This window comes from Triticum urartu, chromosome 7 (genome assembly GCF_003073215.2).
Source record: "Triticum urartu cultivar G1812 chromosome 7, Tu2.1, whole genome shotgun sequence".
NCBI classification, from domain to species: Eukaryota; Viridiplantae; Streptophyta; class Magnoliopsida; order Poales; family Poaceae; genus Triticum; species Triticum urartu.
Genome location: NC_053028.1, coordinates 656,199,050 through 656,221,029, shown reverse-complemented (window position 1 = coordinate 656,221,029; position 21,980 = coordinate 656,199,050). Strand labels below are relative to the sequence as shown.

Below are 21,980 nucleotides of genomic sequence, written 5' to 3'. Positions count from 1 at the left end.
CTGTAGCTAGAATTGGCAACTGGATCTAGAGCTAATTCTTCAAAAATATGAAACGAAGCTTCTCCACAAAATGTTACTACTGCATGAGGGTTCGTTTTAGAACCAAATAGACATTTGTTTAAGGATAGCCCCCACTTATCACCTATTTAGAACGGATTTTTTCACTTGAGCTGCTTCTGTTACTCAAGATTCTGCTACTAGTTGGAGGAACAGTCAGATGATTTTCTCTCAATTTGAGATCTTGAATTCCATTGTAACTCACGGTGTGTGCCTAAAAAATGGTTGCATAAATAAGTAGCTCTTAGAAATGAACTGGATTAATAAAAGATAACTAGTAGTGATACCAACTTTTATACATGTAAGCAGGTCACCAATCTTTTTTTAAAAATTGACCCATACACAATTTAACATAAGTAGGTGTCAAATACAATAAGGAGATACAATAGGAGTTTCGAAGTCGAAGTTGTTCTACGAGAATTTCTGTTGTAGTTTTGAGAAGGTGCTTTGTCCTTTTGAGAACAACTGGTCATACAATTCTTTTTGTAACTGATGAACAAAGTTAGTTGAACTAGTAAAAAAAGGAGAGCTAGTAAAATGATGACAAACAGAGTAACTTGTACCTTTTGTGATACCAATGTCTCCAATATACTTGTACTCCTGATCATTGTGATTTGGAGTGATGCTTGCACCTGGTAGTTCTATCCTTTTAGGACCTAGAAGCTGGTACAATGTTTCAGTTGCTCGTTGAAAGAATAAATGTCGTCCTCACTTTCGGTGAATTTGATCACCAGATGCCTTATGAGTTCTTAAAAGAGAGTTTGAAGTATTGGCGGATCGACAATTGCCTGTATTGGTATTTCTAAGAAGAAATTCTTAAATATGGAGGATAATGGAGAAGAAATTAATATCCTTTTGGGATTGCGGCAAAGTACTTGCAAGATGTCATCTACATATGTTCTCATAGTTAGGATTGAATCTTCAATCATTCTTGGAGAAATTTTGAGACAATACTTGAAGGTTTCAGTTTGGCCTATTGTTAAAAGAAGAAGAAAAGGAACATACATTACAAGATGAAGCACTGCTAAATACTGTGTTCCAATACTGTGTATATAGAAAAACATACCTCAATACTATGCTCAATTTTCATTTTATCATGAATATAATTTTGAATGCTCCTTGGAATTGGTCGGACCCTTCCCTGGACCCTGCGCAAGCGGGAGCTATGTGCACCGCGCTGCCTTTTTTTGGAATTTTGTAAATATCGTCATCCTGCAAGTGAAACCTTCTGAAAGGTGTCGTAGAAATGTGCTTTAACTATTTAAGTTGATTAAAAAGTAAGATAAAGGATGCAGTGGGAACACACGGATATTGAATTACTAAATAGTCATATGAACTTGTTGACTTATAGCTAATCTCCCAAATGAGTCGTTTGAAGAATGTCGGGAGTCAAGGGTTATGTATGATTTGACTATATTTGTAGTCAAAGGACTGGCCTTGGAGATTTTGGTACGAAGGTTGAATTCTACAGTTATAAGAAAAATTCAAAATATGATGTCTACGTGTAGTAGAAAACGTCAATAATTAGCAGTGATGCTTTAATGATGTAGAAAGAACTGGAACAATACTAACCACTAGTACAATGTATGCTCCTATAATTAAGTTACAATGAACTCACCCTAATGAAGCCATGTCATCATGATTAACATTATTAAATTTAAATGAAGAATTAATTCAACTATCAAATTCAAATTTAGAAATAAGAAAACAAAAATATTTTCCAAATTGTCATTTAAAAATGTTCATATCATCTGATTAAATCCCTAAGCAATTTTCCAAGTGGAACTAAACTCACTGGGAATTGTAATTTGACTCTAGCAACAATTAATGTGGACCAATAGTATTTAAATAGGCAGATTTGGAATAAACAAATATTTATGCATTTCCAAATATTGCAAAAGCTTGTGTATGTCATTGCTACATTAAATAGTATTTATATGTCAAATATCATGATCAACAAAATCTATTTTTCACCTCAAGTAATTATAAAACATGAGCTATATTAATTAGGAGATAAGGAAAAGAATAAAAGGGGAAAACTACACTGTGCATTTCGGCCTGTTGCTACAGTATACGGCTCAGCCCATCGGTCGTCCCCTACCTTTGTTCACCAGAGGGGAGGTGGACGCCGCACGCACGGCCGTGGCCACGTGCCGGCCATCCGCTGCCTCCCCGACATCTATAAGTCCCCCTCGACCCCCTGCACCCCCGCCGCCCTGCTTTCCCACACTCCCTCACTCGCCATCACCGATTGTGCTCTTGCCCGAGCTCAGTCGTGGCCATGTCCACGTCGATCCCGTGGCCAGAAGCCTCCACATGCCATAAGATGGCCAGAAGATCCGCATTGTCGTGCTAATCATCCCCACTGAAGGGCACTTCGCCAAGCCGCCGCATCGCGCCGCCCTCGTCGGTCTTCCTCGTTTTTGTCCGCTGGCCACCACCGTCGATAGTGTCGCCGTCAAGCCTTCCCGGCCTTCACTGAACCCGCCATGAGCTCCACGGTGAGCTCCTCTCCCCATTACCCCTCCCCTCGCTCAATCTATGTCGTTTGCCTACGCCCCGCACTTCGGCCACCAAGGCCGGAGCTCGCCCGCGCGCCCTGCCTTGCCTTCGCCGCACGATGTTTTACCCAGGGTCGGGCCCTCTTGATGAGGTAAACCCCTGTGTCATGCCCTTATATATTGATTGTGATGGGGTGCAAAGTACAGATTGATCTACCTCAAGATCGTATGAGGATGTTGTAAGCTCTAAACGTTGCGAAGGTGTACGCGTGTCTCTACAGACTAAACCCCACGACTTATATAGACGCCGGGGGTACCTAGGGTTTACACATGGTCGGTTACAGTTTAGGGATAAACACGCTAATCCTTCAAATACGCTTGAAGTGTACGCCAAGCCTCCAGGAGTTCTTCATCTTGATTACGCCGAGGACCAGGGCCATCATGGCCCATTCATCAGTCTTCGATGGGTCCTCGGCCCAGCCCATAACCAATGGACCGATGTGAGAAATGCGTACCTCTTTGTGAGAATAAATCATCTTAAGTTTTAGAAAAAGGCCATCCCGGTTGAAACAACCATTTCGATTGCTACCACAGCCAAACCTCAAAAAAATGATTTGACATCACATATAAGTGCTATCTACTCCCTCTGTACCGAAATACATGTCGTTGGAGTAGCTGCAGCTACTCCAACGACATGTATTTCGGTACAGAGGGAGTAGATACTAATATGGCGAACCATTAGTATATCGGATATTACCAGGAGGCCCTTCCCGCTTGTTTGACTCATCCTAGATGGTTTGGCACCCGTCGACGCGGGTCAAACAAAAAAAAGCTTTTTCGCATCATCCGTCCTAACACACCAATCTACGCCAAGATAAAGAATTCTGGGTTGCCAGAAACAAACCATGTAATTAAAGGTCTTGCCTAGAATTGCCATCAAAATGCACTCCATTAGTTAATCCCTCCTCCTTAGGGTAGTATAAATAAGTACATCCGCGACTATAACATGAGTAGAGTCGAATTCTCGCACTAAACAAAGAGCAGATATGCCAGCCAAAATACTTTCATATTCAAGCAACTAATTTCTGGGTAAAAGAAGAAGAAAGAACTCCACGGGCTGACCAATTTTCCCCGGTTCCTCACCGAGCACCATTTAGATCGGATAACGTGTCTATCTCGGAGGTTGTCGATTCATGCAATCTTGCGAGTCATACGCAATGCGAAAGACAAAAATGCATTAAAACAGTCTGCCTATTTCATTAGTTCATCGTAGAAGCCGTCTCGATCAGTAATAAAAATAGCTCATCAGAAATCCTCAAAACTATATAAGGTACTCCCTCCGTCCCATAATATAAGAGCGTTGTTGACACCAGGGAGTAGAACATAATCTACCTTCAATTTTTTTAAAAGAAATCCCCAAAACAAAACAAACCAGAAACAAAAGTGATGTTTCTAGAAGAAACCAGCCAGTGAAAGCGGAGACGGAGAAGTCAAGCTCTCATTGACCAGCGGGACCCCCAGGGTCGTCTCCCCCGGCTCGACACGGACACACCCCACCGGCCCACCCCGCACCCACCGCAGCCGTGCCGTCGTCCCTCCTCCATCCCCCCTCCCCCGTCCCCGAGGGGTCAGAATCACTCCGCGCTTTCCCTTCCTTCCCACCCAAGCAAGCTCCCTCCCTCCCTCCCCGAGGGCCAGCGGCGAGCCCGGCCCCGAGATCGGCGCGAGCTCCCTCCCTCCCCGGATCCCCAGCGGAGGCCGCCTCTTCCTGCGGCGCCGCCGGGGCGGGCCGGGGTTTATCGGGCTCCGGAGCGGCGTGGCGGCGGCGGGGGGATGATGATGGACGCTGTCGCGGCCGGCACGAGCAACGGCGGACCCGGGGCCGATGGGGACGCCGCCAGGCGGAACAACACCAGGATGCCCAAGTGTGAGTGAGATCTGGCCTGGACTGGCCGCCGCCCCTTTCTTCCCCTGCTTGATATGACTCTCCTTGCTGCCCGGGAATCGGAATGGATGCGGTGTGCTGCTGGTGCTCTTGGCGGCGCCGATTTGGTTTGGTTAGTTAGCGCGGGGGGCTCGGGGATGCTTGCTTGCTAGGTGGTCGTGTTCTCTCTTACTGTTGGCACCACGGTGGGTTAGTAGCTCGGGTCTGTACTTTCCTTGCTGAGAACCGGAGCTTACCCTAGTGATTATAGCTCGTTTCATCCAGAAAAGGGCATTCGGTCTAGTGTATGAGCTATGGATATCACTAAACCTTTGGGATCGAAGTGTGGATGGAGTGGTTACTTATGGAAGCTCCTGTTCTAGTGGTGTGGCTTGTGTTTCTGGCATGCAGGACAATTCTTACTCCTGAATCCCTATGCTCAGGTTCCAAGTTCACGAAGTTTGGATAGCAACTAAATTACACTATAAGCTTAGCTCATGCTAAGCAACGGAGCTTAATCTAGCAATTATAGCTCGTTTAATCAAGGAAAAAGAGACAGTCTAGTGTCTAGTTACCTGATCGCATTGTTTGCTTGTGTATGAGCAACAGACATCTTGAACGTTTGGTATAGATATGTGGATGAAGTGGTTGCTTAGCGTAACTCCTAACCTTGCGGTGCTGCTTGTGTTTCTGGCATGCAAGCCAATTCTTACTCCTGGGTTATTATGCGCAGATTCCAAGTTCACGCAGCAAGAGCTGCCGGCCTGCAAGCCGATCCTTACTCCAAAATGGGTAAGCATGGTGCCTCCAGAGATTACGGTGTAGAATACAACAGTGCGCGTGCTGGTGCAGCTCACAGATGTTTCGTCTTGTGTTATGCAGGTTGTCTCGGTGTTTTTCCTTGTCGGCGTCGTCTTTGTCCCAGTTGGTGTCGTTTCGCTACTAGCTGCACAAGATGTATGGCGCTGAGTATCTTTTACACATTGTGTTAACACATACACACACACTGGCAGTTTCTGACTTCACTTATGCTGACTGACTGCAGGTTGTTGAGATCATTGATCGGTATGATCATGCATGTGTCCCACCTAACATGACTGATAACAAGCTTGCGTACATCCAGAATGAGACTATACCCAAAGACTGCACAAGGACTCTCACGGTAATACATAACTGAACGATTATCTTACAGTATAAATATTTCAAGTGAATAGAATTGTGTTGCGTGTCCAGCTAAAAGCAAGCACCTTCTATCAGTCTCTTAGCTAAAATGAGATCTGGTTGCTACCGTGCAGGTTACAAAGGAGATGAAACAGCCAATTTATGTGTACTACCAGCTTGATAACTTCTATCAGAATCATAGGAGGTATAGTCTTATTTGATGTTTTCAGTCCATAACTTCTGGAGCAACTTCACAGCTATCCATTTTCATGTTTCTCTGCAAACTGCAAATCGATTTTGTACAATCAAAATAAAAAAGGCATACTACATAGCAGATTAACTGATAATTTGGTTACCATATTGCTACGAATAGCATGTGTTGGGGGCTTAACATGTACTACAAAATTTCCAATTTCAGGTATGTGAAGAGCCGAAATGATGCACAGCTAAGAGATTACAAGAAGTCAAATACGACAACCTCATGTGACCCTGAGAGGTTCACGGCTGATGGAAAACCAATTGTTCCTTGTGGTCTGATTGCTTGGAGTTTGTTTAATGACACATATAGCTTCACTCGTGGTAAAGACAACTTGACAGTAGACAAGAAGGACATCTCCTGGAAAAGTGATAGGGAGCACAAATTTGCCAACAATGTCTACCCAAGCAACTTCCAGAATGGTGCGCTCATAGGTGGAAAGAAGCTTAACTCAAGTATCCCGGTATGCAAATTCTTAATCTGTACTGTGTTCCATATATATGTAGGCTACAATTGTTCACTTACTATATATAGCCTCAACATTTTAATTTGCAACAATGGTTCGTTTGAGTTCTTTGACTTGGATAAAAGAAGTTTCTCTGGGTATTGAATACCTGTAAAAGTTATTCATGTCTGTTCTCTTTCTATGTGGCAGCTGAGCGAACAGGAGGATCTTATTGTTTGGATGCGGACTGCAGCGCTTCCTACATTCAGAAAGTTATATGGGAGGATATACGTTGATCTCAAGGCGAATGATACCATAATAGTGAGGCTGAGTAACAACTACAATACATATAGCTTCGGTGGCAAGAAGAAGTTGGTCCTTTCCACTGCAACCTGGCTGGGAGGAAAGAATGATTTTCTTGGATTTGCGTACCTTATAGTTGGTGGACTCAGTATTTTCTTGGCATTTGCATTCACCTTGCTATACTTGATAAAGCCAAGGTTAGTAGCTTTTGAACTCAGGTCCATTACAGTTAAATGAAAATGTGCCACTGCTGATGTGTACCTTTTGTGTTTGTAAGCCATGCGTGAGACATGCATTTAGCTTTGTTGAGATGCTTGTCCACCTAATGCTACATTTGGAGCAGTAATGCTATGCCTGCAGCTAATCTGCTGGATTTTGGGAGTGTTTGGTTCGATATGTAACATAACAACCCCTAGAATTGTCAGTTTTACCTCTCTTTTTCTGTGAAGTGTTTGATTCCTTTTTGCACCTGTGACTTGCCACACTTTCTTAGCCTCCTTTTTGCCTAAATTAGCCACACTTGTGGGCTGTGGCCCGTGGCAACTATTTTGGTCGCCATGGCATAGATAGTATGGCAGTTACTTAAGGTTGGTTGGGGCAGAGTGATCCGTCCATGTATACTGACATCCTCCTGACTATGGATGATGTACTCTATTTCATCTTGACTCTCCTAGTCTTGGTAAGATTAGGATGGCATTGGGTTGTATCCTTGTATGAGCATAGTTCATGATTTGTTCTTTTTGTTGAAAGAGATTTTGGGTAGAAGCATATATATTTTTGCCAATGTCAGTAGGGCCAGCCGACCAGGCAAAGGACAACCAGCTGCTCCCATTTACTTTGGCCTTTTATGCTACTACTAGTATGCATACACGTGCATTGCACGTCTTAAATTACAGAGTGGTTTTGGTTAAAAAAAATCACAAATGTCATTATACAAATGCAGAAATTAAGTGGTTCTAGAATAGGATGGAGACATCCACGTTTTACTGCTCACCGCAAATCGAACTGCTCGCATCCGTTAGATTTAGCAGACCAATGGTTAGCATTGATCTATAGGTCCAATTCAAAACTGGTACACTATATAGTATATAAGTATAGGTATATAGAATTAGTTGGTTTACCCTGGTAGTCTACCATGAGTGCTGCATCCATACCAGCTCATACTTTGTCATACATGTGCGGACATGATCAAGCTATCACAAGCACTACAGGACAATCTTGACACCAAACCACCACAGTCAGTGTAAATTGTTGTAATGTAACTAACCAGTATTTCTTCTGTTGTCCTATCTGAATGAGAGCCTTCTTAACGATCTAAATTATGGCCTTTTTGCAGGAAACTGGGAGATCACAACTACCTGTCCTGGAACAGGCACCCCGCAGGCCGCTAAGGGTGTTTCCGAACTTGATATGGCGTGCAATTGATGCCCGCCTCGACTACGTGAAATGTATCATCATGCCCTAAATGATACCTGACATTCCCAGTAGCTCTAGACCACCTGTGTGTACATTTTAACAAACGGATCTATCTATGTTCTTCTATTTCTTTTGTTTGTTGTGCTAGGGGGCATGCATACAGCAGCCGATCTTTGTTGTTGAGTACCACTACGGATTGTATTGCTACCTCTGATCCATAATAAGTGTTGCAGTTTTGAACTAGTCCCGGTTCGAAACTGCGACACTTATTTTGGATCGGAGGGAGTATCAAGTTTCTTGTTTCGTGGTATGGATTTATTAACCATCCTGTAATGTACTGTAATAGTTTATTGACCCTATGAGTTTCCATACAGTGCTGTGCATCCCTTGGGACACCAAAGTTGCGTTTTCCGATAACCTGGTGAAGTCTGAAAACAGATTTGCTGTAACTTCTTTCGGGGTAACAATGAAGTACTGGTATTCTTTAATCGGGGTAACAATGAAGGAGTAGTCTATATCCAAAGAGAAGCTCTTCACGAGCTGCATCGATTCAATTTTCAGCAGACTTGCAGACGCCGCTCAAGAGATGAACATATTATTTTTGAAAAGGAGGATTACCTCCGCCCTTTGCATCGATAGCCATCTTCATTAATTATTCAATGGAGTATCAACCAAAAGCCACCTTTCTGTCGACCTCAATTGCTTCACCTACAAGTCTCGTAAAGTTAATTCAACAAAGTCCGTCAAATTAGATATATGGATTAATCAGAAGCCACCTTTCTTGTGACCCCAATCGCTACACCTACAAGTCTCATGGAGTGTCGTATCCACGCACACCATCTAATCCAGTGGCCATCCCAGGCTGCCAGGAGCTGAGAGCATCAACCGGTGTAGCAGACTCTCAGCACACACCGCATACCAACCGGTGTAGCAAACTCTCAGCACACATTGCATGCGCACGCTGAAGAATCCGCCGCTGCCATCTTATGCCATCCAATCTTCAAGAGAGATCAATGCACATGCCTTGCCAGGCCCAACTACCGTTGACGCCACCACGACGCCAGACAGTGCCACCATTTTGCGTGCGTCCATTAACATGCAACCATCACCCAGACCCCGCTACCCCATGCCGTCGACACCCGCCGTTGTCGACGCGTCAGATGCCACGCCACTCCACCGTTGTAGTAGTTCACTGGTCCCTCTAGCCGATGAACCTCTTCAAGAATGATGCCCCCAATGGGAAACGACACATGAGCGCTGCCATCATCCGACTGATTGATAAGGGTTTTCTCCGAAGGTAGCAGAAGGAGGTGGGAGCTTCACTTCGACGATGCCTTCAAGAAGGAAACAACGCATGGGGCGTCACCATCACCGGCTCCGGCCGTCAGCAGAAGACAAGGTTTTCACCCGGATCTTGTCCCACGAGAACCCCTGCGACATCTTGTGCATCGGCCAGACCACGTCCAAAGCCTCAGATCTGACCGCCCAGATCCGGCGACCACCCACAGTAGCCTGCCACCGCGGGAGCCCCGGCGCACCGCGGACACTACCGAGTGCACCACGACTGGAGCCTGGGAGGAGGAACCGGTCTGGTGATGAATCGGCAGAAGAATTTGTTCGACGTCTCGATAAACGGGCGTGCAGGCACGCGCGCGCAACGGGTAGGTACTCTCTCGAGCGCGCGCGCGGGTAGCTGCCACCTACCTACCGGCGGCCGCCCTCCGCTCCCTCCCCGGAGCGTGGAGTATAGATACCTGGATTGATAGCCGAGGGCGGAGGCAGACCGGTGACAGCTGCTGCATCAGCAAGCCGGCCGATCGAGGATGGGGACCGGCGGCGGCCACGGCGACGCGGCGGCGGTGCGCACCGCGGGGGAGGCGGCGCGGATGGTCTGGGAGGAGTCCCGGCGCCTCTGGGGCATCGGCACGCCCATCGCCATCGCCACGCTCAGCCTCTTCGCCGTCAGCTCAGTCACCACCGTCTTCGTCGGCCACCTCGGCAACCTGCCCCTCGCCGCCGCCTCCATCGGCCTCTCCGTCTTCTCCACCTTCTCCTTCGGGTTCCTCGTACGCACCCATCTCCTCTCCTCCCTCCCCGGCACTCACTCACTCTCTCACACCCGCCATTACTAACGAACACGTCGCGTGCATGGCATGCAGCTGGGCATGGGGAGCGCGCTGGAGACGCTGTGCGGGCAGGCGTTCGGCGCCGGCCAGGTGGCGATGCTGGGCGTCTATCTGCAGCGCTCCTGGATCGTGCTCATCGCCGCCTCCCTCCTCATGGTGCCCTTCTACGCCCTCGCCGAGCCTCTCCTCCTCGCCATCGGCCAGGACGCCACCGTGGCGCGCGAGGCGGCCCGGTTCGCGCTCCGCATCCTGCCCGGCGCGCTCTCCTTCGCCGTAAACTTCCCCACCGCCAAGTTCCTGCAGGCGCAGAGCAAGGTGCTGGTGCTGGCCTGGGTCGGCGTGGCCGGGCTCGGCTTCCACGCCGCGCTCACCTACCTCCTCGTCGCCGTCCTCGGCTGGGGCCTCCCCGGCGCCGCCGCCGCCTACGACGTCTCGCTCTGGGCCATCGCGCTCGCCCAGGCCGCCTACATCGTCGGCTGGTGCCGGGACGGCTGGCGGGGCTGGTCCGTGGCCGCGTTCAGCGACATGTGGGCCTTCGTCAGGCTCTCGCTCGAGTCCGCCGTCATGCTCTGCCTCGAGATCTGGTACATCGGCATGATCACCGTCCTCACCGGCCACCTCCAGGACGCCCAGATCGCCGTCGACTCCCTCGGCATCTGGTACTACTACTACTTGTTACCAAAACTCATTACAACCTGACAACATTCTGAACTAACTGACAGAACAACATTTGTGGCTTTGCAGCATGAATGTGAACGGATGGGAGGGCATGATCTTCATCGGCCTCAACGCGGCCATCAGCGTTCGAGTCTCCAACGAGCTGGGCTCCGGCCGGCCAAGGGCGGCGAAGCACGCGGTCATGGTCGTCGTCGGCGAGTCGCTGCTAATCGGGCTGCTCTGCATGGCCCTCGTGCTCATCTTCAGAGACAGCTTCTCCATCATCTATACCACCGACTCGGAGCTCCAGCACGCCGTCTCCAGGATCGCGGGGCTGCTTGGCCTCACCATGGTCCTCAACAGCGTGCAGCCCGTGCTTTCAGGCATGCTTCCTCCCTCCCTCTCACACCATTGCTAGTTTCATTTTGTTCATGTCGCCTCAATATTCCTCTCATTCAGGGGTCGCCATTGGAGGAGGGTGGCAGGGCCTTGTCGCATACATCAACCTCGGCTGCTACTACATCTTCGGGTTGCCCCTGGGATATCTCCTCGGCTACAAGTTCAACTATGGAGTTGGGGTAATTGGCTATGCTATTTAAACAGTACCGCAAAATTGCAAAAATTAAAATGGAGGAGGGTATTTGTGGTATGATTCTTCGATATTTTCGGTTATGAATTTTGTGGCGTTGGTTGTGATTTCAGGGGATTTGGGCCGGCATGCTTTGCGGGATTGCACTTCAGACACTGATCTTAATCTTCATAGTGTGGAGAACGGATTGGAACGCAGAGGTATAAAATTCCTTCTCACCTTTGTTTGATTTCGGATATGTTGTAAGTATGTAAATGTTGTTTATATGGAAAATGCTCATCTCTCATGCCCTAAAACTGCAGGCTGCGCTGGCTTCAAGCCGTGTGCGAAAGTGGGGCGGCGCAGATGTAACCAAGCCTCTCCTGGAGTAGAACTAGATCACCATGATAATAAATCTCTGTTTTCCTGAAGAAAGAGAGAAGCGTACCCCTATTACCTTGTGGCGCTGATGTAAAATTTAGAAGTTGTGTAGAACTAGAAGGATATGCACGCCTTGCTGCGCCGTTGTCTCTTACCATTGGGGCAGCAAGTTTTTTGCTTTGATATTTGTCGTAGTGGTTTTCATTTCATGGAATTCTCTCTACCCAGCAACCCGGGACAATTAGCAGCACTGGAAATTTCAAAAAGGAATGCACACTACACATCCATCCAGCCAATCTTGCCACAATAGATTTTCTGAAATGCAACGAAAGGCGGAGAATACTTGGACAAACTACTATTATCCACATACCAAATACTCAGACATTTTGCCCCTTTTTGAGGGAATACTCGACAGAATTACCCCATCTGTTGGTGGTCTCACCTGGCGAGAATGGAAATTTTCTCCCAGATGATCTCTTCACTTGCCAAGGCGCCTTTCCAGTTGATGGCGAGGTGATTGACACTGGCAAAAACACTGAAGGTGCCTTTAGCCAATCTTTACTCACCAAACTATCGCCGGATGGCGCCCTGGTGGCTGACAGTGGGACCCAAACAACAGAACCAGGGAGAGCAACCAGAGGGCTTTCTACCCACTGTGCCCACACAGTAGGCTTCTGCTGAGATATCACATTCATCTTGGGAGTTTCAAAATGCCCCCAACATTGCAATCCTATCAACCTCATACGCGATGCAGAACCATGTTAAATATCTCCATTATGCAAAACATGATTAGAATTATTCGTCGTTGCAAGATGTTCGTCGCACGACTGAATCACTTGCCACATTCAGCAGTCAGCAACAGTACCCGAAGCTACTACCAGAGTTCAAGTAGCTCCAGCTAGCTAAACAGGCCAGTGAACCATCACTACAACACATCCCTTCTCCTTGGCTCCCTCACTGCCCAGCAAGAGCACAACAGGAACTATCCCAGGGGCGAGATTCAGAGCTTCTCGGCCATCCTGCGCAGCAGCGCGGCCCCTAGTGGCTCCTCAGCGGGTTCCTCGGTCGGGTTCTTGGTGAGCCATGCCTGCGCGGCCTCGAGGTCAGGGAGGACCGGTGCGCCAGACTTCCTCCAGCTCTCGGCTTCGGCGGTCTTGAATCGGTCCAGGAGCAGCGCGTGCATCCTGATGCTTCGTGCGGGGACATAGTCCTTGCGGTAGCTGTCGCCAATGTGGAGCGCCTCTTCTGGTGCGACGTTCCCCGCCATCTCTAGCGCGATCTTGTAGATCGTTGGGTCGGGCTTCTCGACGCCGACGATGCCTGAGAACACCCCGAAGTCCCACTCCGAGCCCTAGATGCACAGCTAAGACATGCATCAGGTGACTGCTTTTATAAGACGACAAATGGCTGAAAAGGTTGTGACTGTCGTCTCTAATGTTATCAAACCTGATTCAGCCCTAACGCAGGCAAGATGACCTCTTTGTAACGGTACTCTGCATTGCTGACGATGCCAACTGTGATACCCTTCTCCCTCAGCCCTCTCATGAAGGGCTGTGCATCAGGAAACACTGAGTATGGCGCAGAGGAGCCGAAGGCAGAATAAATACGCTTGAACACTTTCTCAAATGTCTCATCATCGTAATCATAGCCAGCCTGTAGTATAAATTGAGCAATCAGATAACTAGGAAAATGAAAAGGTCAACACTAATTCCTGAAAAAAATTCCATATCTGCAAAACGGCTTTACCTTAACAAATGAATCCTTAACGCAAATCCTCCACCATTCGATCGTTGGCATCTTTGCCGCAAATCCAAAGCATGGGTATTTCCTTGCCATCTCAGTGTATGCAAGCTTGAAGCCTTCATGCATTCGATCATAATCAGGGCATGGCTTTCCGGCAGCCTTAGCAGCCATGCAGTAGTAATCACCAAGCCGTCCTTTGTAAGCAAGCAGAGTACCAGTCACATCCACAGTGACCAACCGTAACTTCGATAGCAGCGACATGTTTGATGATGATCTGAATAACAGTTATATTCTTCTGTCAGCAAATCCAAATAACAAGAATTAGGGCAGTATGCATATATAACCAACGATTCACACATATGGCATGTACTTGAGTATCTAATTAACCACTCCTGCATATAACTGAGATTTTTTTTGTAGATAACATGCATGAAAGGAAATAACAGTTTAAATTAAGCATTTTACAGCAGAAATCAAACTTGCACAAACAAGCAACAACCTCTCCCTCCCAATAGATATCCAGTATGTTTTTCCTCATTGCAACGGGTCAATGTAAATTGAGAAATTTTAAAGGAAGAAGCAAGCTACAAATTCACAGTGCAAAGTTAAATGGCTTGCATGGAATCAATCAGTTGAAATGGTGAGAAATCAAATCACATTATAACAGAAAAACAAAGTAAAAAAGGAGGCCATCAACTGCTAAACAATCACATTATTCACTGAATACAGTAATGGGGACAACAGCCCACAAAACAAAGAGTTTCGACCTAAATAGAACACTTAGCAGTTCGCACTCCATTAAACTTTGCTGTACTGAAACAAAATATGCTACTAGTAGTAGTTAATGCAGAGCATGGTAACATTGATTTAGACCCCCTTTACTTTCTCAGTTAAAATAAGCTAGACAAGATAACACAAAGCCAGAGCGCTGTGCCTTTATACTGTATTTATAGTCTAAAATAACACCCCCCGCATCCAAAGCAAATCTTATCCGCTGCCATTACCTCGAGCAGAGGACCAAAGACTGCTTCTCCGGCCACCAAGAATGCCTGCAAAAACAGGAACCACCGAGGAATCAGGGACGGCCCAGCGGCGGCAAGATCCTATCTTTCCGAGCAAGAACACGACAAGAACCAAGAAATAAATGAAAGAATCCAATCCAGATATACCACCTTCTGAATCAATCCGGCGACGCTGCGGCTAGGAGGGGAGGATTCCGGTGGAAGTTGCGGCGTGCAGGCTCGGGCTGAGATCTCAGACAAGGGAAAGGGGAAGCAGATTCACTGGGTTGAGAGATGGGATTTTGCTGGGTTTGTTGTCGCCGGCTATAAAGTATCGGGACTTTGGGAGTGGGGAGTGGAAATCTGTGGAATTCGGGAGCAGAATACCGGCGGTGCTCGTCCACGGTTTTGCTGGTTCATCGGATGGCAGCTCGAGGCAGGGGGGCGATAGGGTGTTTTGGAAGAGATGGGTGTGCCATGTCAGCAATGGACCAGCTGCACTCTTTGGAGGGGTATTATTATTATTAAAACGCTGTAAAAAAGCTAATACTAGTAATTAATACGTGTCATAGAAAAGGATAGTGCTTTGTGGTAAAGTTTGTAATAGCTGCAAAAACGAAATGTGGTCAATCTAAAATCTATAACGGGGAAAGATAAATGTCGTTGGAGGGGGAGCAAGGGCGATGACTCGGGTGACATCGCTAGCTAGCAACATCGATATGATGGTCACCTCTAAGGGGTTTAGTGGTGCCTTCGGTTATTTCTTTCGGAGGCGAGGCCATGAGGTAGGGACACCGGCGACGGCGACCCAAGATCAGAGTGGTCGGGCAACAATTCAATGATTGTTGGTGGTCGAAGAGCGCGAGAGGGGAAGTGGTGGGTTTGTGGCGGGAAAGTAGGAGGTGTGACCTGAGTTAGGAGAAATAACCATATTCGTAAGGCCTCGTTTGTTTCGCGTGGGTCGCAGGTGTTTTTATTAGAGGATTAACCTCTCGAGGCCCAGAATCCTCGCAAAGCCTCGACAATCCGTTTGGTACGCGAGGTTACATGGGCCAAACCCATTCCCCTTCTATCCACTTCTTCCCACACGCTTCAGAACCCTCGAGGGTGGCCTCGAGGATTTGGCCGCCCGACTCCTCGCCAAGACGCCGCCGCCGACTCCTCCCTAAGACGTCGCGCCGCCCGACGCTAGCGATCTCCTCCGGCACACCGGACTTCTCCCCAGTGGTAAGTCATCGCTGCCCCTCCCTCCCCCTCCTCTCCCGGGAGGCAAGTCTTCGACATGGCGGCCACCTCCCGCACGCCCTCTGTCCGCCTTGTCCTCACCGGCGAGCACGCCAAGAACGACGTATCCTAGCCCCAGCTCCACATGGACCCTAACCCTACCTGGCTAGCTCGCCAAGGACGTCGTCCTCTTCTAGCCCCTCTTATACCCTAACACTAGCCCACGAGATTGCCATAAATTTGTGCTGGTGATGGTCTGATGCATCTAGGAGGATAAATTGGCAGATTCTAAACCAAGTTCGCCCCCTCCTGGTGACTGATGTTGATCTCGCGGTCGATCTGCCTGCCTAACTAGAGATATATAGTAGTATTAGTAGTGCTTGTTTGTGGTGGTCTGATGCTGATGGTGATGGCAGTGCGGTGCAGATTATATATTAGTGATGGATATGGCCATACAAATTTCACAAAACAATAAATCAAGAGAAGCAGAAAGAGTTAAAGGGTCAATGCAGACTTCTCAAGGATGCCCGGAAACAAAGCGGTGTCAGCTGGAATTATCATACACACATGATAGATGCCGACCCACACCTTTGGCAGAACTTGATGACCGTAAGTTCTAGTTTAGTGCATGTCTTTGTAACTTCTTGTATTCCATACTTCTTTTGTAATCAATTTTGTTTTCGAGTAATCTAAGTTTGATAAATCATTTGTTTTATATGCAGTCGTGGCCAGAAATAAGTAAGTTCCAGACTAAGCCTTTTCCACTCTATGATAATTAAGCTAGGTGATCTCTATGATGATGAGTTACTGGGTTTAATGGATTTTCATTTCCTCTCTTTTTGTTGACATTTATAATGAATTTTCATTGCAATGTGGCCTTTAATGATAACTTGGGTGTTTGTGTAGGACACATAGCAGAAGGTAACTACAATTTTACATCAATTGAGGTTACACAAGTCAGTGATGGTGATCCTGAAGTTGAAAGAGAGGAGACTGCCTTCTCTTTTGACCTGAATCAATACGATGATGATTCACACATGTACGACAATCCAAGAGATGCTACTCAAAGTGATGAGCCAAGAGATGCTAAAGAAAGCGATGGTCCAAGGGATGTTGTGTTCAAAGTGATGAGCCAAGAGATGCTACACAAAGAGGTGGTGCTGCTGCTTCAAGTAAAGAAGGCTGTGAAGGAATCAAAGAAGGGTAAGAAGCGTGATGATCTAATGGTGAAACTGATGGCATAGTGTGTGGATATTAAGAGGAAGCAAGCGGAGGAGGAATCTGCTCTGTTGGTCGGGCAAAAAATGCACATGAGTTCTCCATCAGCAAGTGCATTCTTGTTCCGCATAAGATGGAAAGCATACAACGCCATGAAAGAGCCGCTTCCTACGAAGTCTTCAAAAGTGTTGAGAACCGTGAGATTTTCCTCAATTCTGCCACCGAAGATGAAGAGAGTGTTGCCGTGTTTCTTCGGAGCGAAATGGCAGAGTTGCCTCAACGTATCTAAGGTAAGCTACTTTGTTCCTATTAACATGAAGTACTTATGATGTAGCTAACTAGTTGGACTGAAGATTTCTGGTACCTGGCATTACATTACTAAGCAATGACTAAACAATGACTTCATGTGCAGGTTCATTGTTCTTATCTGAATGAACTAGTTGTAAGCGTGTATTAGATTAACTTGTTTGCTGTCGATGTCCTCTCTATATGCTCAGGATTTTAATTCTCTACTTTTCTTGTCAAAACTAAATCTTAAGATTTGAGGGCCTCATGGTTTGCAACGGAGAAAATACTTGACTTAAATATTTACTTGTAGTAATTGTGCACTTCTTTCTTTGTATCCAGAGGTATGTTTTCTTGGACTGAACAATATTAAGCAAATTACTTGTTGTTTCTTTCCTCCAATTTCTTGTCACTTAAGATATGTGGCTAGTCAAGTTGTTGGTTTGGTTCTTGTATTCCTTGTTGTCTCTGATAGAGAGGTACTTTGTTATTTTTGCTTTTCTATAGTCTGAAACTTGCTATCTTTATTATGATGGATTCTTTGTACCTGTTTGAGATATGAACCAATTGCAGTTTAGCTTTGTTGTACTAGTCATCAGTCTGACTTGTTGTGAGTATAGAGTACTACTCCCTCTGTTCCCTAATATAAGACCTTTTAGCTTTTTCTTGATTTGTATGTATCTAGAGTTCTAGACACACTTTAGTATGTATGTTCACTCATTTTAGTATGTATGTAGTCAATATTTTGAAATAGCTAAAAGGTCTTATATTAGGGAACAGAGGGAGTAGAACATAGGTTGGCCAATTTAGCTTTCTTGTACTAGTCATCTGTCTGACTTGTTGGCCTATTTAAAAAGCGCATCTCCTTTTGTTTTATTAGGTTCTCAGGCAACTAGAGAAGCAAGCTGGACAAACTTTTGCCCATTCAAAAACTCAATGATCATGACATTGTAAGAGCATTTCATATGTATGACAACATCTTCTCATCCTTGCTTGGTTTGTAAAAATACAATTGATTGTGAGCTATAGCACAAGTCCCCTATATTGCATCATGTTTGGTGTTATGAAAGATCATATTGCTATGAAGATATTATTGGTTCCAAGGCATGCTGCTATGAGAGATTATGTTGCTGTGATGTGACTGATATTGCTGTGATGAGATATTGATTCCAAGTCAAGCAAAATTATTTTGGTGATGTGAAGAACCGTTGTCACATTTTTATTAGCTGTCATTTACAATTTTATAGCAAGTGTGTCTAGCTATGTATGTAAAGATTGAATTTTTAACTATTTTACACCATTTTAACTCAATATGGCAATCCCTCCCTACCAAATAGTGTTTTATATGGACGGGACTGTGGCTGGAAGGGGATTTCAGTTTTCAAGGGGATCTGAGGGATTGGGTGGAAGAGGGGGATTCACCAAATCTCCTGAAATCCCCTCCTCCCCAAACCTTCCAAATCCACTCCTACCAAACAAAGGCTAAAGGGAGATACCAGGGAAAGAGTTGGCAAAGGGGGAGGGCAAGAAGAGTGTGCACTAGTTGAGGCTAGCCATCACACAGTCGTTACCTACTGGGTTTTTATGTCACTATATATTTACTCTTCGCTCTCTTTCTAGTTCGACTCCTTCATCTACTTTGTGGCATTTTCATCCACCATCATCTTACTTTTTAATTATTATGACAAAGACAAACAATAGAGAAAAGTAAAGAATATATATACTTCTAATCCATTCTCGTTAAGTTGGAGGAGGCGAGGGGGGAGGGGGGAGGGGGGAGGTGATGACCCTAGTGACAATAGCAATGCTGATAACCGCAATAACCTATAAGGGTCTAGTTTAGCGATATATTCAGTTAGTCCCTCTGAGAGGGAGGCCAGAAGGAAGGGTTGTCGCCATCCAAGATTATATCAGTGACCTTTAGAACGATGGCAAAGGCAAATCAACGACTTGTGGTAGAAGATTTTGGGTGGTCTATGTGGTGTAGGAAGAGGAAGGGGTGAATTTAGGCCGCGAATCAGAAGGTGGGACTTGGGTAAGGGAAAGAGCTAGATTCGTGAACGGGCATACCAGAGAGAGGGATTGAGGGAGGGAGGGGTGAGGAGAGTCTGCAGTACATAAGGAGTGTGCATCAGTTAAGGCTGGCCATCACATATTCATCATTTGCTAGTTTTTTATGCCACACTATGTTTACTCTCTCGCTATGTTTCCCGTTCTCCTTCATCTATCGTGGAATTTGTTCCATGATTATTGTGAATTTCTTTGTTCTACTTCCTTAATGTATTGTTTTAGCAAACTTTTGATTGAGTTGACGGGGACACTATTCAAATAAGATTGACGTGCCTACTTTCTTTCTTCATTGCGGTAATTTTGCGAATCTTCTATATGAAACCCGTTTCAAGAAGAAGAAAGTAGGCACTTGTACATTGGCACACCATATTTAAATAAAACAAAAACATGTTTATCATTTTAAAAATAATTTGTTTCCAAGTTGGTGCTGCTTGAGATGGATCAAACGCTAAATGTTAGACACATCATAACCTATTATATACAAGACATGGTATGTTGTAATACGTCCATATTGCATCATGTTTTCCTACTGCTATTTATAGTGCTTTCATGCATTATAACACTTTGTGGAGTAATTCTAATGCCTTTTCTCTCATAATATGCAAGGTTTACACAAAGAGGGAGAATACCGGCAGCTTGAATTCTGGACCTGAAAAAGTTACGTCAGAGATACCTATTATGCACATCTCCAAATGAGTTGGAATTTTGCGGAGATTTATTTTGGAATATATAAAAAATACTAGAGAAAACAGACATTGGAGGAGGCCACCTAGGTGCCCACTAGGCACCAGGGCGCCCCCCAGGTGCGCCCTGGTGGGTAGTGGGCCCCTGGCCCACTTCTGGCGACCATCTTTTGCTATATATTGTCATTTACCCTAAAAAATAAAGGGAGGACTTTCGGGACGGAGCTCCGCCGTCTCGAGGCAGAACTTGGGCATGAGCACTTTTGCCCTCCGGCGGAGCGATTCTGTTCGGGGAAATTCCCCCCGGGAGGAGGAAATCGATGCCATGGTCATCACCAACAACCCTGTCATCTTTGGGAAGCCAATCTTCATCAACATCTTCAACAACAACCAAGCACCGGTCCACCCCACTGGCAGAGGGCTCCGGTGGGAAGGGTATGGCAGCCGCCATACCTTGATTTTGGGCAAAAAAAGTTATACATATGCACTAGCACTCTAGACTCATTCGACCGCAGCCATCGTCACTTCTGGTTGACCTGATGGGCCGACACATCCAGGCTGTTGGGCCACTAGCTGGTGCCCGGTGGAGATCGACCATGCAGGTAGCATCGATTCGATCGAGCGCCCATGCACAGAAGGCAAAAAATGGCACACACGCATGCTCCCCAGGCGTGACGCAACCCTAAGCTAGCACGGAGGCGGCTAGCCAGGTCGCGAGGACCAGGCAGGCGACCGATGACGGCGGCGGCAGGCTGGGGGCTTAGAGGGCTGCGACAGCAAGCTCCAGCGGGTGACAGCGGTTGGGGATTTTCCTGGTAATTCCCGAATCAGAGGACTAATTGCAGCCGCCACTAGTGTACTGTGTATTGTACTGTACGCACAAGTTTTTGTTTTTAGATGATTATACGTACAAGCAAATAAGATGCCCAACCGGTGATGTTCTGTTCAGATTACTAGAAGATGGATAGAAAGAAGAATGGACTAGCAAATCCAAAGAAAATGGGAAGAGGTAATTTCTCTTTTGTCTGAAATTTTGTAGCAATTTTGAACAGCAGCTTGAAGCCTTAAATCCAAGAAGATTGTAGTAATATATTAATGTTGTGATTGCCCCCAACATTAGAGATGATTTAGATTTGCTTATATACGAATGGGTGCAACTCAACCAACTAGTTGCACTTTCCCCCCAAATAGAGATGGAAGATGCTTCCGGCCACAATGGTATAAGGACTTTGATTGGTTGAAATATAGTGTAACAAAGCATAAGGATTATTGCTTCTATTGTTATCTTTTAAAGCATGATGTCTTCTCCAAATTGGGTTTTGACTGTTGAAAAAATGCGGTTGCAGCATTTCGTAAACATGTTGGTGGACCATGTAGCATCCATAATATTTCAAAAACAACATGTGATGATTTTAAAAATCAAGGGGCAAGTGTGAAAAGTAAAGTTACAACATACAACTAACATTCACTAGTCAAGTATGAAACTCGTGTGGATACATCTTCGGGCATTGTGATTTATCTAGCATTGCAAGGTGAACCATTTCGTGGACACGATGAATCTAGTTCTTCTTTGAACAAGGGGAATTTTTTAGAGTTGCTTGATTGGGTCAAAGAAAGAATTCCAGAAGTGAAGGTTGCATTTGATGAGCTATGTCCTAAAAATGCGAGAATGACTTCCAGGACTCTTTCGATTTGCATCAAAAGAATTCTTTCCTCAAGACTTAGCCACGCCTTAAATTTATTTCGTCCTCCGCCTCTGGTCCATCCACATATCAAATTATCAAAGTAGCGAACGCGAATCAAACCAACATGATGAAAGTGACTAGATGAAATTCCCGTGTGTCCTCAAGAACACTTTGCTTACTGTAAGAGATTGTTTTGGCCTGTCCTTTGCTACAAAAAGGATTGGGCTACCTTGCTATAGTTTTGTTACCATTACTGTTACTTTCTCGTTACAAATT

General features: G+C 46.0%; 3 protein-coding genes and 1 pseudogene across 5 annotated transcripts; 3 read left to right on the top strand and 1 right to left on the bottom strand.

Moving 5' to 3' along the window:
• Window positions 1-4,110: 4,110 nt before the first annotated feature.
• On the top strand, window positions 4,111-8,436 carry LOC125519802 (ALA-interacting subunit 3-like). Its single transcript, XM_048684570.1, has 8 exons — window positions 4,111-4,485; window positions 5,216-5,274; window positions 5,365-5,439; window positions 5,528-5,644; window positions 5,778-5,848; window positions 6,062-6,362; window positions 6,555-6,844; window positions 7,984-8,436. Exons 1-8 carry the CDS (start codon window positions 4,392-4,394, stop codon window positions 8,036-8,038), a joined length of 1,062 nt encoding a protein of 353 aa, XP_048540527.1. The 5' UTR covers window positions 4,111-4,391; the 3' UTR covers window positions 8,039-8,436.
• A 1,386-nt stretch (window positions 8,437-9,822) lies between these two features.
• LOC125519203 (protein DETOXIFICATION 35-like) lies at window positions 9,823-11,980 on the top strand. The gene is made up of 6 exons (XM_048684075.1): window positions 9,823-10,129; window positions 10,223-10,848; window positions 10,934-11,229; window positions 11,306-11,424; window positions 11,549-11,635; window positions 11,738-11,980. The coding sequence occupies exons 1-6, from the start codon at window positions 9,887-9,889 to the stop codon at window positions 11,804-11,806; spliced, it is 1,440 nt and encodes a 479-aa protein (XP_048540032.1). The 5' UTR covers window positions 9,823-9,886; the 3' UTR covers window positions 11,807-11,980.
• Window positions 11,981-12,548: 568 nt separating this feature from the next.
• Window positions 12,549-15,021, bottom strand: LOC125519204 (haloacid dehalogenase-like hydrolase domain-containing protein 3). Of its 3 annotated transcripts, none has more exons than XM_048684077.1 (5): window positions 14,711-15,021; window positions 14,543-14,587; window positions 13,542-13,833; window positions 13,242-13,448; window positions 12,549-13,146 (listed from the first exon to the last, which is right to left on the bottom strand). In XM_048684077.1, the coding sequence occupies exons 3-5, from the start codon at window positions 13,797-13,799 to the stop codon at window positions 12,796-12,798; spliced, it is 816 nt and encodes a 271-aa protein (XP_048540034.1). In that variant the 5' UTR covers window positions 13,800-13,833; window positions 14,543-14,587; window positions 14,711-15,021; the 3' UTR covers window positions 12,549-12,795. The 3 variants fall into 3 exon arrangements, with proteins under 3 accessions (XP_048540034.1, XP_048540035.1, XP_048540033.1); XM_048684078.1 differs by having other exon boundaries at window positions 13,542-13,830; XM_048684076.1 differs by having other exon boundaries at window positions 13,542-13,812; window positions 14,711-15,020.
• Window positions 15,022-15,821: 800 nt separating this feature from the next.
• Window positions 15,822-17,270, top strand: LOC125519313 (annotated as a pseudogene).
• The last annotated feature ends 4,710 nt before the right edge of the window (window positions 17,271-21,980 follow it).

Excerpts from the sequence above, each read along its gene's own strand:
- LOC125519802 (XM_048684570.1), top strand. The coding sequence starts at position 4,392 with ATGATGATGGACGCTGTCGCGGCCGGCACGAGCAACGGCGGACCCGGG. Across the intron at positions 5,645-5,777 it reads ACTGCACAAGGACTCTCACG|GTTACAAAGGAGATGAAACA; the intron begins GTAATACATAAC and ends GCTACCGTGCAG. Across the intron at positions 6,363-6,554 it reads AGCTTAACTCAAGTATCCCG|CTGAGCGAACAGGAGGATCT; the intron begins GTATGCAAATTC and ends TCTATGTGGCAG.
- LOC125519203 (XM_048684075.1), top strand. The coding sequence starts at position 9,887 with ATGGGGACCGGCGGCGGCCACGGCGACGCGGCGGCGGTGCGCACCGCG. Across the intron at positions 11,230-11,305 it reads CGTGCAGCCCGTGCTTTCAG|GGGTCGCCATTGGAGGAGGG; the intron begins GCATGCTTCCTC and ends CCTCTCATTCAG. Across the intron at positions 11,636-11,737 it reads GAACGGATTGGAACGCAGAG|GCTGCGCTGGCTTCAAGCCG; the intron begins GTATAAAATTCC and ends CTAAAACTGCAG.
- LOC125519204 (XM_048684077.1), bottom strand. The coding sequence starts at position 13,799 with ATGTCGCTGCTATCGAAGTTACGGTTGGTCACTGTGGATGTGACTGGT. Across the intron at positions 13,449-13,541 it reads TTAAGGATTCATTTGTTAAG|GCTGGCTATGATTACGATGA; the intron begins GTAAAGCCGTTT and ends TTTATACTACAG. Across the intron at positions 13,147-13,241 it reads CTGCGTTAGGGCTGAATCAG|GGCTCGGAGTGGGACTTCGG; the intron begins GTTTGATAACAT and ends CTGTGCATCTAG.